This window comes from Mangifera indica, chromosome 12 (genome assembly GCF_011075055.1).
Source record: "Mangifera indica cultivar Alphonso chromosome 12, CATAS_Mindica_2.1, whole genome shotgun sequence".
Taxonomy (NCBI): domain Eukaryota; kingdom Viridiplantae; phylum Streptophyta; class Magnoliopsida; order Sapindales; family Anacardiaceae; genus Mangifera; species Mangifera indica.
In genome coordinates, this window is record NC_058148.1 from 15,365,241 (window position 1) to 15,379,901 (window position 14,661).

The 14,661-nt window shown below is 35.4% G+C and overlaps 3 protein-coding genes across 6 annotated transcripts; 2 read left to right on the plus strand and 1 right to left on the minus strand.

The window, feature by feature from the left end:
- Positions 1-312: 312 nt before the first annotated feature.
- LOC123192422 (protein STRUBBELIG-RECEPTOR FAMILY 8-like) lies at positions 313-5,178 on the plus strand. 2 transcript variants are annotated; one of them, XM_044604965.1, is made up of 15 exons: positions 314-715; positions 933-1,065; positions 1,170-1,241; positions 1,348-1,413; positions 1,486-1,557; positions 1,665-1,736; positions 2,042-2,113; positions 2,202-2,267; positions 2,347-2,412; positions 2,508-2,812; positions 3,131-3,384; positions 3,659-3,930; positions 4,043-4,318; positions 4,411-4,567; positions 4,734-5,178. In XM_044604965.1, exons 1-15 carry the CDS (start codon positions 607-609, stop codon positions 4,884-4,886), a joined length of 2,145 nt encoding a protein of 714 aa, XP_044460900.1. In that variant the 5' UTR covers positions 314-606; the 3' UTR covers positions 4,887-5,178. The 2 variants fall into 2 exon arrangements, with proteins under 2 accessions (XP_044460902.1, XP_044460900.1); XM_044604967.1 differs by lacking the exon at positions 2,347-2,412 and having other exon boundaries at positions 313-715.
- A 737-nt stretch (positions 5,179-5,915) lies between these two features.
- Positions 5,916-10,160, plus strand: LOC123230268 (O-fucosyltransferase 15-like). Of its 3 annotated transcripts, none has more exons than XM_044656408.1 (10): positions 5,916-6,543; positions 6,651-6,740; positions 7,029-7,128; positions 7,267-7,328; positions 7,497-7,585; positions 8,106-8,217; positions 8,310-8,453; positions 8,598-8,932; positions 9,213-9,453; positions 9,569-10,160. In XM_044656408.1, the coding sequence occupies exons 1-10, from the start codon at positions 6,232-6,234 to the stop codon at positions 9,875-9,877; spliced, it is 1,794 nt and encodes a 597-aa protein (XP_044512343.1). In that variant the 5' UTR covers positions 5,916-6,231; the 3' UTR covers positions 9,878-10,160. The 3 variants fall into 3 exon arrangements, with proteins under 3 accessions (XP_044512343.1, XP_044512342.1, XP_044512341.1); XM_044656407.1 differs by having other exon boundaries at positions 7,035-7,128; positions 8,097-8,217; XM_044656406.1 differs by having other exon boundaries at positions 5,917-6,543; positions 8,097-8,217.
- A 563-nt stretch (positions 10,161-10,723) lies between these two features.
- LOC123193062 (chromatin remodeling protein EBS-like) lies at positions 10,724-14,366 on the minus strand. The gene is made up of 5 exons (XM_044605847.1): positions 14,039-14,366; positions 13,382-13,724; positions 13,213-13,281; positions 12,499-12,637; positions 10,724-11,030 (listed from the first exon to the last, which is right to left on the minus strand). Exons 1-5 carry the CDS (start codon positions 14,133-14,135, stop codon positions 11,004-11,006), a joined length of 675 nt encoding a protein of 224 aa, XP_044461782.1. The 5' UTR covers positions 14,136-14,366; the 3' UTR covers positions 10,724-11,003.
- Between the last annotated feature and the right edge of the window lie 295 nt (positions 14,367-14,661).

Genomic DNA, 14,661 nt, shown 5'->3' on the forward strand with positions numbered 1-14,661 from the left:
GCAAGTCTACGAATTTAATTCAAATAAAAACTTTAATTTAAGATTAACTTATTTGTACTAAACATAAATTCCAGCCCGATTCTGCTTGACTAAGAATGCACCAGCAGCAACAAAGTGTTGGAATGCAAAATTAAGAACGGGCGTACTTGATAGAAAAGAACAGAGAAGAAGAACAGAGAGAAGGAACTACCTGAAAAGTATTCATTCGTTACTTGCCCTCTTCAAACCTTACTTGAATTTTCCACTGTTTGCACTTAAAATTAATATTAATATTTTCCATAAAATTTTTATTTTTCATTTTTCATTTTTTTCGCCGACACTCAACTCACACTCGCTTCATTACTGCCGTCTCAATCAATCAAGCTTCGAATCCCTCTCTCTCTTTCTTTCTTTCTTTCTTTAATGGTGTTGGCTCTCTCAACATTCTTAATCTTAACAACTGCCACCAGCCTCACTTTCACTTTCACCTTCTCCTTCTCTTCTTCTTTCTTGGCTGCGTCTCCACGTTGCTGTACCATGCACTCAACATCACCTTAACCTCACCTCTGATCGTCACCTTTATCACAACGACCTGGAAAGAGAAGACAACAGCCGCCCACGAAAACAATGGCTGCGCAAACAAGACCTGTTTGTTCTGTTTCTTTTGTTGTATCTCAGTTTGTGTTCATTTTGTCTGCTCTGTCTCTCGTTCATTGCTCAACTGATGCTAATGATGGTAATTGTTGTTTAATAGCTAAGATCAAGTTACTTTCGTTTTTTAGCTTGGTTTTTTTTTTTTTTTGGCGTGTGGGATTTATCGGTTTGGTTTAAAGTTTGAGGCTGTTGAGAATATGCAGAAAAGAGGGCTTTGAAAAAGCTTGAATCTTTTGGTTGTAAAGCTGTTTTGGTATTGAAAAAATAAAATCTCAATTTGGGCTATCTCTTGGTTGCAGTTCAAGCTCTTCAGGCTATGTACACTTCACTAAACAATCCATCACAGCTTACTAATTGGAAAGGTAATGGAGGTGATCCATGTGCAGAGGCATGGAAAGGAGTATCTTGTGAGGGATCAGCTGTTGTTTCCATGTATGAATTGATACAATAATTGTAGCTTTTATTTTATTTTTTCTTTATCAACAGCACTGTTATGTATGATTTTGATTATGGGTTAATCTGTTGTTTTGTAACAGTGATATTTCTAGGTTAGGACTCAGTGGAACATTGGGATACTTGCTTTCAGACCTTATGTCATTAAGGAAACTGTGAGAAAAATCCTTGCTTTGTTTCGTTTATTGGGTTTAATGAAGTTATCTATAGTTTTTGTCTATTTGATTATGTTTCCTTTTTTTTTTTTTTTTCTGTGGCTAGCGATTTGAGTGGCAACAACATTCAAGATACAATCCCATATCAGTTACCACCAAATCTTACAAGCTTGTAAGGTTCTATCGTTTTCATGTTTTAAATTACTTGCTTGGTGTGCTGATTCTTGTTCATTTTATGATGCAGAAATCTTGCTAGCAATAACTTTACTGGGAATCTTCCTTATTCTATTTCTGCCATGGTTAAGCTCACTTATCTGTAAGTAGGTTGTCTTGGAAGCTATGAAATTTGATTAATCTATCATGCAATTCTTTTGCAGTTTGGAATATGTCTTATTGCCTGAGCGAGTGTGGTTTGTTGTTTAGGAATGTAAGTCAAAATTCACTCACGCAGTCAATGGGAGATTTTTTTGGTAGTCTTGCTGCCCTCTCAACCTTGTAAGACATCTTACTTGAATGCAGCTTTGTTGCTGCTGTTATATTGGCTTTGATTTCTGTAATGTTCAGGGCCATATAATTATTTTGCTGAGAACTTTAATTTATGATCTGTTATATTATGGAAATTTTACTTTTGTTCAATATGGTGTTTGTGTATGAATTATGTAAATTTGATTCTTAAAATTAAGCCTTTGGCCCTCTTCAGCTCAGTGCCTACTGGAGAGCATCTATAACTTTTGAGAAATTGCAACTGCTGGTTGTTTCTAATAGTATTGTTCATTGAATGACTATTCCATTTAATGCAGAGACATCTCTTTCAACAACTTTTCTGGAGATCTTCCCAATTCGCTTGGTTCGTTGTCCAATATTTCTGAACTGTGAGTAAATTGATAGTTCCTAGGGAAAAAAATTGCCAATATTCATGAAGTTCTATCAGAGTGCACATGATATCTTAATTTTTTGCAGCTATATGCAGAACAATCAATTGACTGGTACACTTGATGTTCTCTCGGGTTTGCATTTGACTACTCTGTAAGTTTCTGTTTCTGTTTTGGAGTTTGCTGTTATATTATCTTCTCATCTGTACCAATCTCATATAAATTTCCAACAGAAATGTTGCAAACAATCATTTCAATGGTTCGATTCCTCGAGAGCTTATTTCTATCCAAAATTTTATGTAAGCTTTTGTTGATTGCCTCTTATATGATGATTCTTTCCATCAATTTTTAATGACTTCTTCATATGCTCGACTTTGCTACTATTATAAAATAGATATGATGGCAATTCTTTTGACAATGGTCCTGCTCCACTGCTGCCTCCATACACTTCACCACCACCTGGTAGATCTCGTAATAATGATACTCGTTCTAGATCAAGCTCACGTGCACCACCAGATAGCCAGTCATCTGTTTCAGATGAAGGATTGTCAATTGGATCTATTATAGGCATACTTCTGGGTGCTGTGGTTCTGGGTGCCCTAGTAATACTTACTCTTTGTTACATTGCTCAAAAGAATAGAAGAAAGGCAAGTGGTACAATGACTTCTGCAGGAAATCTCCCTATCAGCATTACGAATGGTAGGTTTTCATTTTTCTATTTTCTTTTATTCTCTCGCATCTCTATTCTAGTTTCAAGAGTGAATCTCTTAAGACCAAGATACAGTGATAACTGATAAGTTTATTCTTTTATGATCTAAATCATTTCTATAGATTTCACGTAGTTTCATTTCAAACACTACCTAAACATAAATGTTTTTGTCCAATAAGAATAAATTCTGCTTTAGTCAGCCTGCTTGGAAGTCTACAGTCATTAACAATTTGGATCTCAAAGCTCATTGTCATGATCCTAATTGTTTTGGTGTTGCAATCCACTTTGGTTTTTTTTTTTTTTTGCAGTAAATGCCGAGATGCAAGAACCAATAGTGAAAAGTGCAGCTGCTGTTACTTATCTGACACCCCCACCTGCAGAAAAATTGGTGGTTGAGAGTGTGTCAAAAAATGGCTCCTTAAAGAAAATGAAGTCATCTATCACTGCTACTGCATATACCATCGCTTCTCTCCAAACAGCTACAAATAGTTTCAGTCAAGACTTTCTTATTGGTGAAGGTTCCCTTGGTCGTGTTTACAAAGCAGAGTTTCCCACTGGAAAGGTAACCGGATGGTGCTGTAATTATTTAACAAATAACAATATAGTGGTTCCACTGGGGTCTATGACAATTAGACTAGGGTACAATAATATAATAAGCATATATTGGCTCGGCAGAATTATCTACTGCAACAATTCTGCAGTAAGAATCTAATGCTGTCCTATATTCTCCTCTCTTCCTTATCCTATTTATATTGATATCTATACAGCCTTCATTGTTGCAAAGAACTCTTAATTTTTCTCTTAATGATAGTCTTTTTGTGTTTGGCTTGAACTAGATAATGGCTGTTAAGAAGATTGACAATGCGGCACTCTCATTACAGGAGGAAGATTATTTTCTTGATGCCGTTTCTAATATGTTATGCTTGAGGCATCTTAACATTGTTACACTAGCTGGATATTGTGCAGAGTATGGTCAGCGTCTTCTAGTTTATGAGTATGTAGGAAATGGTAGTCTGCATGACATGCTGCACTTAGTTGATGATAGCAGCAAGAACCTGACTTGGAATGCACGTGTTAGGGTAGCACTAGGAACTGCTCGGGCTTTAGAGTATGTGACGTTTTTGACATTTTAAGTTTCTCTCTACTCCCCCTCTCTTCTTGTAGGGGCAGGCTCAGGTGGTTGAAGTGTGTCCTTTTCTAAACATTGCTCTGTCTGTCAGGTATTTGCATGAAGTGTGCTTGCCTTCTGTTGTACATAGAAACTTTAAGTCTGCAAACATTCTACTCGATGAAGAACTGAATCCCTACTTGTCAGATTGTGGTTTAGCTGTGCTTACACCAAACACTGAGCGACAGGTTTCCACTCAGATGATCGGTGCATTCGGATATAGTGCCCCTGAATTTGCCTTGTCAGGGATATACACAGTAAAAAGTGATGTGTACAGCTTTGGGGTAGTTATGTTGGAGCTGTTGACTGGTCGGAAGCCCCTCGACAGGTAAACCTTGTTTTACATTATTGTCAAAAATTTGTTCCTGAACTTGAATGGTATACGTGATTCTCTCATTTGTTTTATTGCCTGTTCTTCAGTTCAAGGCCAAGATTGGAGCAATCGCTCGTGAGGTGGGCGACTCCCCAACTACATGATATAGATGCATTGGCAAAAATGGTTGATCCTGCCTTGAACGGCATGTATCCAGCGAAGTCTCTGTCACGCTTTGCTGACATCATTGCTCTCTGTGTTCAGGTAAATTTCTTATTTTCCATGTTATATGTAACTTTCCAGTTGCAGTATTACCTGCAGTATGTTTGACTCTGATCTTCTGTCTCTAAACCCTGGTGTTTGTCTAGTTCTATATTTTACTTTTCCTCTGTCGACAATTATTCATTAACATCTTTTTCCTTCTACACAGCCGGAACCTGAGTTTAGGCCTCCGATGTCCGAAGTTGTGCAAGCATTGGTGCGTCTAGTGCAAAGGGCCAGTGTTGTAAATAGGCGATCCAGTGACGAATCAGGATTTGCCTACAAGACCCCAAAGCACGAAGCTATCGACATGTCATTCTAAGCATACCAACAGCGTTGAACCTGAAAGTGGCTGCTTCCAATTTTACATACAACCATGCCGAGCTGTGGAGACACCGAAGAACACATAACTGGAGAGAAAAAAAGATATGTAATTATTCCCAGTACATTCATCATCTTTATAAATTTTATTCCCTAATGAAAATTAAAGTGTGTAATAATATTTTTAGCGGAAATTCTGCAGTGTATTTTGTATTTTCTTCTGATATCTTGATGCATATTCAAGATGTTTTTGCTGCTTCATAATAAATTCTGCCTCTGATTCAAGTCTTGAAGATCATTATTGTGAGGACTTGTGTTCCATATATTTATTTAATTGTGGAGAGTTGCAAAAATTGATTTGAGAACCATTCTATTAGATTTATACTAAGCTTAAGTTTGAATTCGACGAGATCACAAGATAGACAGGAACAACCAACTTCTATTTCAGTTCAAAAAAGTATAACAATTTTATATATTTATCAATTACTCATAAAAGTCAAAAAGAAAAGATAATAAAATTTATGGAATTATGTTGAAGTGCTTAACAATGGAAAATGTGAGCCAACCAAACAACGGCCTAGTCCTATCAATCAACTAGTTCCATGTGCATTCTTCTCTTTCCTCTCTTTTTATTTGAAAAATAAATAAATAAATAAATATTACGTAATTTGTTGTATTTGTTAATAATTAATATATAATTTTATTTTAAAAATTATAATTATTTTTTAATTAAATCTAAACTGAAGTAATATAGTTTGACGTAATGTTTAATTCTATTTAAATTAGAGTTTTAATATGATAATTCTACATGTATTTAGCTCAAATCTCTTTTTAATAATATTATTTATTTTATCAATAAAATTATTTATTTAGTTGATAATATTATTTATATTATCAGTAAACCTTGGTTATAAATTATAAATTAAACTTATGAATATATATATATATATATATATATATATATAAAGTACGATTTTGTTTTGTTAATATATGTTATATCGTGTCAATGTTTATACCTAAATTATGATACCAAACATTTTCTAGCACCTATGATACATACCATTCTTTCTTCGGATTAAAAAAAAAAATTGGTGAAAAAGTTCCTTATTGATAGGCGAAGCAGTAGAGGCAAATCAGAGTCAAACCATAAACCGTCATTGTTATTCGAACAGCCTAACATCAAGCAAATTTGACTCAAAACATCCGCCCCAATTCTTTGCCGGAATTTTTAGTTTAGCTTTTTCAAATCCCCCACTTTTTTCGCTTCTTTGTCCTTGCAAAAATTAACAGTTTTTTCCTTTCTTTTTTATTACAATAACATTCCCAGCAAGGCAAAACTCACCCAAATGTCTTCAAATCAGCTTCTTCTTCTTGAATCTGACAAAGAACATGACTCACGTAGCCGCAAGGGCTCGCCCAGGCTTCACTCAAGCCGTTTTGCTAACAGCAATGACCATCTTTTGGGGTTGAAATTGAAGAAAGTGAAGAGGAAGGGATGTGGGAGAGCTTGGTATCAAAGAAAGAGAGTGAAAAGTTTTTTCGGTGTGATTGGTTTGGTTGGGTTCTTCCTCCTTGTTAATTGGGTTATGCTTTCGAGTTTACAAGATCATGGGCAACAACAAAAGTTGTCTCTGGTCAATTCATCTATTTCAGTTAAGGTAATTTTTAATGGCCTAAATTAGTAATTTTTAAGAAAAAAGCTAGTTTCTCTTAGAAGTTTGATTGTTTGATGCCTATTGAAGATTATGTTTTGTGATTATTATAGAACGAACTGAAGAAGTTTGGTAAAGGCAAGAGGTCGCAGTTTGGTGTTTATGGAAGGATGCTGGCTCTGGCAGCTCATGCCTTGGCTGAGGTAATTGAATTTTGGGATTATAAATATTGGATATAGTCTTCTGTTTTCGAATTTATGAGTCGCCTTTGATTGAGATGAGCTGAAATATTTTAAAAAATGGTTCTTGAACACAATCCTAATCCTAAAAACTATTGTCTCAATGGGATATAATAAATATTGTCATCAAATGAATTGAATCATAGTAATTGAAAAATATTTTCAAGTTAAAAATCAAACTAGCCCTTATATTTTTACACAGACCGCTTAGTTTCCCTCATTTGGTGATGCCGTGTATGCTATGCCATATAGGGGCAGAATAGACGTGAGCCAAAGGATTTGTGGAAAGAGCCAGTGATTCCTGCTTCTGCTTGGAGACCTTGTGCTGATCAGCGTAATTGGGAAACTAATGGTGAGTTTTTCTGTATGTGCATGTTGCATTGATAAGTATGGCTATGTTAAGATATTAGTTGCATTGTCAGAACAAGGATCTTAGAGGTAAATTAGTAAATCAATCCAGTATTGACATTGCACTTTGTGTTATTAATAGGGGGACATAATGGATACCTTGTGGTCACTGCAAACGGTGGGATGAATCAGCAGAGAGTAGCTGTAAGTAATGCCCATGATACAAATTCCATCTTTTTTCATTTCATTATTATTTGTTCTTCAATAGTTATTTTTGTTGATTTTATACATAAGCTTTAGTTATCTGAGTGATAATACATTTTTCTTCTTACCAGATTATATTGCCTAAAATTGTGTCTTGTTGGTAAACAGGTTTGCAATGCCGTTGTCCTAGCACGATTGCTTAACACAACACTTGTTGTTCCGAGATTTATGTACAGTAGTGTCTGGAGAGATGTGAGGTGACGTGTTCTTACCTTTTTTTCTTTTTATTCACCAATTTTCTCCTGATTGTTTGTTTCTTTCTTCCATACTGATACTGTTTTCTTCAAATTGATAAGTGTGCCTTTAATTTATAATTAGGTTTCTTGTAATATATATTTAGTAATGAATTGAAGTTTAATCCATTGATCACACTTTAAACATTTCGAAAGTGTGCCTTCGTTTATGAGGCATGATATGAGATGTCAGAAGATAATGTAAAAGAAGCATGTAAGCTCCCCCTACCCCTTTTCCCTGAAGTTTCTTCTTTAATGTCTGAATTGGCATTTTGGGACCTGCATATAAGCTGGCTTTTTGTAGTTTCATATTAATCATGTACAATAATGAGCACGAGTTTGGTTGAACAGCATGTGCGTGTGTATATTTTGAATTGCATTTATCCAAATGGCATTTTTGATTGATTTGCATTTGAAAATCCAAAATTATTTCTCTAGATAGAAATTAACAGTAGTAAGTTGTATAATTTGATAGTCAATTCAGCGATATCTATCAGGAGGAATACTTTATTAACTACCTAAGCCCTGATATTCGGATAGTGAAGGAACTTCCAAATGAGCTACTGTCATTGGATTTGGAGGCAATTGGTAGTGTTGTGAGTTCCTTATCTCAATTTTTTGCACTTATTAATGTAGTGGTAGCATTAGTGATGTCTTTGTTTATAACATTGTTCAAATGTTGTTCCAGGTGACAGATATAGACATCCCAAAAGAGTCCAAGCCAAGTTTTTATCTGAAAAACATTCTCCCTATTATACTTCGAAATAGAGTTGTCCATTTACTTGGGTTTGGGAATCGTTTGGCATTTGACCCAATACCTTTCCAGTTGCAGGTAAATTCTAGCCTTTGTTTCTCTGGTCCATTGCTAGGAAAATTAAATTTTTAAGCATTATTTATTGGTTTGATCATTACTTGTATTTTTGTACTGTTATGCCTTCTTCCTTACTTTGCTCTTCCTGATTTGGGACTTATATAGAGACTTCGATGTAGATGCAACTTTCATGCACTACAGTTTGCTCCAAAAATACAACAGACAGGTGCTTTGCTCCTTCAAAGGTTGCGTAAGTATGCTGCTAAACCTGGGCCATTGGATAATTATCTTGTTGGTCCACATAAAGATTCAGTCATAAAGGAAAAGAGGGTTCAGTCTGCAAAAGCCTCTAAATACTTAGCCTTACACCTGAGATTTGAAATTGACATGGTAGCTCATTCTCTCTGTGAATTTGGTGGAGGTGAACAAGAGAGACGAGAGTTGGAAGTATTTCGTGAAATTCATTTTCCTGCACTGACACTTCTTAAGAAAACTGCAAAGTATGTATATATGTCTTTGCTCCATTGCCATTTTGCATCTGTATCTATATGGCTGAGCTTCTTTATATGTAGCTTCATTGTTATCTGTAACATAATTGCTCGCATTCATAAGAAAACATTGTTTATGTGCCCCTAACCCTTTGTTGAAAGGTGAAAGGTGAAAGGTTAAGAGAATGGAGGGAGGGCATATTGTTTTATTCCTTGTAATAATCAAACAAAAGCTATTGATGTTTTGAATTCTGTAATTTGTTTTCTAAAGAAACTGTTTAATTTGTTTCAGGCTACCTTCTCCTGCAGAGCTCAGATCTGAAGGGCTATGTCCATTGACACCTGAAGAATCAGTACTTATGCTTGCTGCTCTCGGTTTCAACCGTAAGACGCACATATATGTCGCTGGGGCCCAGATATATGGAGGGGCACAAAGATTGACTGCTTTGAACACCTTGTATCCTTACTTAGTTACTAAAGAAAACTTGCTTTCAGCGGCTGAACTTGAACCATTCAAGAACTTTTCATCTCAGGTAACATAGTGGGAACTTAAATAAATTTCAGTTCTGTGTAACTTGTCTCCATGCTCTCAATGGAGTTTGACCAAATAGAAAATCTGGATATAACATGAGTTTACTTCTTATGTAGCTAGCAGCACTGGATTTCATTGGCTGCACAGCTGCCGATGCCTTTGCCATGACAGATTCAGGGAGTCAGTTGTCATCATTGGTCTCTGGTTATCGCATATACTATGGTGGAGGGAAGATGCCAACTATTCGGCCAAACAAGCGAAGACTTGCAGCCATCTTCATGAAGAATTCCACTATAGAATGGAAAGTCTTTGAACAGAGAATTAGGAAGGCAGTTAGACAAACTAAACACGTCCAGACAAGGCCCAAGGCAAGGAGTGTTTATAGATATCCTCGGTGCAAAGAATGTATGTGCCCTACAACTTAACACATGCCAATTGGAACATGTAACATTTGTTCGTTAATTTTACCTTTTCATTCATATGCTCTCTCTCATGAATGAGAGCCAATTTTTTCACAAATATAGAGAAGATGCAGAGCCTTCTTTCTCTCTAAGAACTTCTTTTGTCACCACTAGACAACGCTGATCCTCGGATTCTTCTCATGTTTTATTTCTTTGACCTATAATATTGAAACCGGCCTTACTGATAATGGTATTCTTACAATGTAATTTTGATATATGAGGTATAATTCTCTTAAGATTCATATTATTTAGTATTGTATATATCATTATGTTTCTTAGTTGTAATCATATGATGTAAATAATGATGTCAGCATTGCAATGATTGTATAAAGTTGGCAAGGAACTACCGCACAACCAATTTATGTATACGTCAAGTCTATAGAAAATAGTGATATGTTAGTATTATGATATGTTATAAATCCCACATTGAAAAGTATGAATTTCAATTATCATATTCAAATTCCCAATCAAAATAAGCTCAAGTTCCAAGTCAAATGGGTTTCAATAGTGGTCAATGAATCCAAATAAAAATAAAAAATCACTGAAATAATTAAAAAGAAAAAAATTATCAGAGAATAATAGCCCTAATAAAGAATTATCGAAAGCCCCCGGAACTCAAATCAAGTTAGAGTTTTAACTCAAGTTAGGTTCATTCAAGCTAAATATATATCCAGGCAAAATCAGCTTAGTTCAAATCCATTCTTTAATAAAACAGTCCTAGTTTGTTTTATCAAAGTCAAAATTCAACTGGCCTGGGGGTGATTCCAGCACAAATCAAATTTCCAACCTCTTCTTTAGCTTAATTAAGAATGATAACCAATAAACCAGATAATTTGGATGAGATAGCAGGCGGTTCACAAAGAAATACAGTTGCTCAAATTCCTGGGTTTAAATGTTTAATTGTGAAAAAACTACATTTGAGATTGATTTCCAGGACAGCTCGAGAAAAGAACATCATTACTAACGGGCTCCAGTCTGACCAGAGCACAACATAGCTTTCTGGACTATACAGCTCACACGATGGACATTCTACAAGTTAACAACGGCAAGACGAGCAACCTTCATGCATACCAATGCCACGAGATTGTACTCATCTCTTCCGCCGCTTGGGCTCCACCTGTTCAATAAATAAATAAATAAGAGTTTATAGACCTTAATTGTTATGCAAATATATTATGCTTCAAGAAGCCATTGAACCATTTTGAAGCGTTCAAACTGGTTAACCGTGCAAGTTTGCAGTTCAACCACTGGTTTATTGTAGTTCAATATCATGCAGCCGAGTCCCAACATTTGGGAAGCACGGTGCAGCACCATTAGACCACAAGTTTCATTGGTGATATGTTGTAAAGATATATATATATATATATATATATTTTTTAAACAGTATTGGTGATCTGACTGCCAGTCCAACTGGTTGGACCAAGAAAGATCCAGAACAAGCTCTAGACCAGGTCAAGGCCCAGAGCTATAAAACATTAAAAAACATTGTTCCCCGCCAAGATGAGTGCCATAGCAGCAGGCTCTCCCTTAGGTAGACAAGAAGCATTATAACGCCTTGAATGACTTATAAACTTTACACTTTGATGCCTTATACTAACCCGAATGGTTTACAAACTAGAACGCTCAAACAGTCGTTATTGAGCAAAGTAAAAGCTCAAATATCATGGTTCATTCATGTCCAAAGGACTAATTTAGATCAAATCTAACAGCAAATCATAAAGGCCACTGTATAGTTGAACTGATTACCAACTCATTGAGACCTAAGTGGATCTTGTGATCACAAAAAAGCGTAAAAGTAAAACAGAATATTTTATAAAGCAAAAATTTGCAAATGTTAAGATCAATTTATTGTCATCATTATCAACCGTCAGCTCAGGTGTCTTGTAAACATACAACAATAGGGTCGGGATCAAAAGTAACAACTACAAGATGGTCTATATTACTCGGTCAATCTAAAATATACCTTGAAGACAGATATCTAAATCAAATATCACGAAACATGAAATTACAAGCACAAAACCAAACCAAAAAAAAATGTCAGGGTTGTGTGCAGGTAATATTTACTGTAGCTGATTCAAGATAAAGCAAACTATTGCATAATGTTATTCAGTAATGCTGAAAAGAACTTTGTTGTTGATGATAAAAGGGCAAAGATGAAAGTAAACTTACAGGTTGAATGCAACTAATCAGATGCATAAGAAACTACGAACATAGCACTCAAACAAGTAAATGTAACTTATTAGACATTAAGATTAAACGCTTCACAGCATAAAGACACATCAGAGGAAGCATATCAGTACATAACGAAGAAGAAGCCTAAATTATACAAAAGTAATATATTCAGATTGCACATCTTTAAGATCTTTTACCTCTCTTTCAAATGCCATTAACTATTAAGTGAGCACTTCCACAAGAAAATGGACAAGAACTTTATAATTTTCCCTTTACTGTTAAAAAAGTCTCTTATCTGAAGAGTTAGCTTTCTAGTAAAATGCCAACATATAGTCCAAGAAAGCACCCCAGATGGGGAAAAATTGGAGGAAAAATATGAGATCTAATTATGTGAAACTGGTATCTAGTCTCACCTTGACATCAGCAGTTGGTGATGAAGCAAACCCATTCTGGGATCTTTTTACCTCATCATCAGATGAACATTCAGAACAAACAAAGTGCTCAAGCTTTTTTGCTTCTTCAATAGTCATGCCCACACAAGCAGGATGATACCTACAATGAAAATGGCACAAAAGCAGTTTATGAGTCATTAACAATACAAGTAGATTAGCAGAAATTTTTACCACAGTAGATTAAGAAATTTGATGCTTTTTAACCAGCTGGTTGGAACACAACAAATTCCATAGTTGAGAAATGCTAAAATCACTTTTTCAGTCTTATTCTTGCACTCTTTTTAACACATAAAGAAGACAAAGCAAGAGTACATTACCAACTTGTTACTTCCTTTGTATGTTGAACACATGTCAAATGAAAGGAGAGAGTGAGAAAGAGGGTGTCCTTAACATTCCTTTTCCAGAGCTTATCATGGCACCCTCCCCTCCCCCTCTCCCATATCAGTATTACCACTCAATATCCAGATGATTGAGACAGAATCAGTGCTGTAATTCCTAACCTATTTTACTATAATAGATCATATAAATATTCATCCACATTCATTTATCATATAATACTTCAATTCTAATATTGTTTATGAACCATCAAAACTGAAACACCAAATAACTGATACCAAAATGTAAATTAAAAAAGAAAGCAAAGAAAGAACGAAAAAGTGCACAGAACAATTTTACCAGTCCTTGCACCCCTCGCATTGTACCATGAGATCATCTGGGTTATACGGCATCTCGCATTTGCAATACCTTCAGTTTAAAATTAGAAAAAAAAAAAAAAAAAACCTCTCAATGGCAATAAAAAATGCAAAATTACAAGTCACAAATAACATTAAAACAACAAACTCACACAGCAACTCTGTCTGGAGTAAAACCTCCTGTAGCAGCCTTATACTCGAATCTACAGTAGTAATCTTCCACACCAACATTCTCAAGCTTAGTATAGTTCTTGAAAGAGTGAACAACACACTTCCCTTCAATTGTGTGAGCACTCTGCACATCATAGTGGTCTGACAAAAAGAGCTCCTTTGCTCCATGGAATTGTCTCCTTCCTCCAAGTGATTCCTCAGGGCGATAGTACCACCGAACATGAACCTTGACATTGTTTCGAGCATCAGATTCAATCTTCTCTATTCTTGCCACATAAGGAGGCTTACCAGTGTCTGACGGTCGCATCAGCACACAGTCCCCAACTGCAAAATCCACCAAAAACCAAATCCTCAACCGCGTTTCTTAACAAAAACATATGATGTACAGAGTGCTCACACAATTCAACGGAATATATATTGCTCACTCTTTCCATAACTATCCATATATAAGCAAATTAACATATGACAGAATACCCAAATGTATAAATACCGCACATTCATTCCATAATCATTACAAATACCCAGGAGTAAAATTACCTCAAATTTTATTTTGAACATCAAACCAACATTTTCAAATGAATACATACAAAAAAAAAAAAAAAACCAGATACAGACAGGCATAATTGAACGACACATACCTCTAACAATCTTGTTGGTGCCTCTAACAGTGTAAGACTCAAGGTCTCTTTTTCCAGGTTTGGTCTTGGTTGTGATCCCTGGTCTAGTTTTGGCCATGGCTTAACTAAAACAAAAAGATGGGCCTTTTCTGTTTTAGATTTTAAAGATGGGAAACGTTTCAGTCCCTCGAATGGTTGAAATGCGCTTCAATAATCGTTTAAGCCCTTGAATTTGGGCGTAAAGAGAAACCCTAGGCCCTCATTGATAGAAGCACCACCCAGAGAGAGACGACTGTTAGTGTAACACTGGAAAGAAGTTTTACAGCTTCGATTTATATGTCAAGTTAATAAATTAATTAATTATACTTACAGTTAATTGCGTTGAAATCATATTTATACTTCAAGCAGTTTGGCTTATAATTTGTTTGGGTGGTTATCGCTTCCTTCATCCAATCATGTTTTGCAACGTGGGTTGTAGTAACAACAACTAAAAACATAGATGAATCTGTCTTAGGAGTGTTTGGAACTAATCAGCTTGATTCTAAAACAAAGCAAAAACAATTATAATTATGTTTATTTAATCCCAATATATTTAAAATTTGATCTCTTCGGAAAAAAATTAAAAAACAAGAAAGATATTCTAT